Source organism: Trichechus manatus, unplaced genomic scaffold, assembly GCF_000243295.1.
Source record: "Trichechus manatus latirostris isolate Lorelei unplaced genomic scaffold, TriManLat1.0 scaffold00320, whole genome shotgun sequence".
NCBI lineage: Eukaryota > Metazoa > Chordata > Mammalia > Sirenia > Trichechidae > Trichechus > Trichechus manatus.
The window spans coordinates 123,829-125,429 of record NW_004444256.1 but is presented as its reverse complement, the minus strand read 5'-3'; the positions used below and the strand labels follow the sequence as shown (position 1 = coordinate 125,429).

Genomic DNA, 1,601 nt, shown 5'->3' with positions numbered 1-1,601 from the left:
ATATGGTGGGAGAAGAAATAATAAAAAGAAGGGAGAGCAGATAAGTGAGCAAAATTTTATATTAAGTGGAGTTGGTACTGATTATATTACTCATATCCCTGATGTCTTTAAGTCATGTTTACCACAAGAAAGGTGGGGCATTTTGTAAAAGAGTTATACTCTTACACTTCGTTCCTATTATTTGTAAATAAATATAATCAATAAACACTTGGGTATATAGTCTATTGTACAAATAATGTAAATTTATCAAACTCCCAAACAAGTGACTTTTGAGAAAAATTTCTGTGTATAATAATTAGCATAATATATGTATATAAGTGGGTAAATCCTATTGAACTAATATGACTGTAAAATTATACCACAGGTAATTGACTATCATTCCTGTAATCCCATATTTGTATAAGCATTGAAACAGAGACTACACCATGATTTATTTTTAATAGTCATCCTTTTTGTCCAGAGAGTCTTTTAGTGAATTTCTGAGTATCCAAATTAATTTTAGATTGGCTATATTCAACCAATATAACTTAATAATATTCACTTTTAATTAAAAACCCAGGTCCTTCCACTATATTACATAGAAGTTAGTAGTATAAAATATGGTTGATAATAAAATCAACACTCCTTCCTAGCGCCTGAGAAGGAGTTTGCCCCCAGGATTGTTGAGGAGAGTTTCATCTACTTGGACAACCACCACCTCAGCCACAGGTCTACCCACCTTGGAGCCTGCACCAGTTCGGAGAGACCGTAGCGCCAGCATCAAACTGCATGAAGCACCTTTATTGAGGTGAGACAACGCTCCTGTTGATTTCATGTCTCTTAGAGAAGTTACTTAACCAAAAAGGATTTATAAGTTACAGGGGAGAAATATGAAAATCTGGTTAGCAGTCAGGTTTGGGAATGGAAAAGGTGTGTCATTTAAATGTAGAGTGGTATAGGGATTAGGAGCCCAGGTGGCACAGTGGTTAAGAGCTACAGCTGCTAACCAAAAGGTCAGCAGTTCAACTCCACCAGCTGCTCCTTGGAAACCCTAGGGTGCAGTTCTACTCTGTCCTATAGGGTCACTGTGAGTCAGAATTGACTGAATGGCAACAGTTTTTAGGTTTATGGATAAGGATTTAACATCATAATTAGACTTAAGTTTTGTTGTGTGTCCCTAAATGTAAGTAGAGAGAGTGATTTGATCTTGGATAAGGAACACTGAGTCCAGAATAAAGGCATGCTAGATTTTTACCTAGGTTACAGGACAGAGCCCCACACTGAGAACTTTAAATTACAGGCATCCAACCTGATACTAACGATTGACTTAGATTCCCCCAGCCCGCTAGGGAAGCTGCCCTAGCATTATCCCAAAGGCAAAAGTGCAGATCAAAAAGTAGATTATCTTTCTAAAGTCGCCTAGACATGTTCAAACAATTGGTAATTTAACTTTATTTAGTATGTAAATTCCAATGTTACAAAGTGAATTGAAAGCCAGAATTACCAAAACTAAAGAACAGATAATGTTTAGATATAGAAAGAATTTTGAAGAAAACATTTAATGAAAGAAATACTTTTAGTAGAGAGCTCTTGTGTGTGGTATTATTCTATTTAGAAAAAAA

The 1,601-nt window shown here is 35.6% G+C and overlaps 1 protein-coding gene across 1 annotated transcript in view; it reads left to right on the top strand.

Moving 5' to 3' along the window:
• The window catches only part of PDE3A (phosphodiesterase 3A), a 369,019-nt gene that overhangs the window by 299,998 nt on the left and 67,420 nt on the right, over positions 1-1,601 (top strand). The window contains exon 4 of the mRNA XM_023725502.1: positions 633-787. Within this exon, the coding sequence (XP_023581270.1) occupies positions 633-787 (155 nt within the window). The remainder of the gene's footprint in view (positions 1-632; positions 788-1,601) is intronic.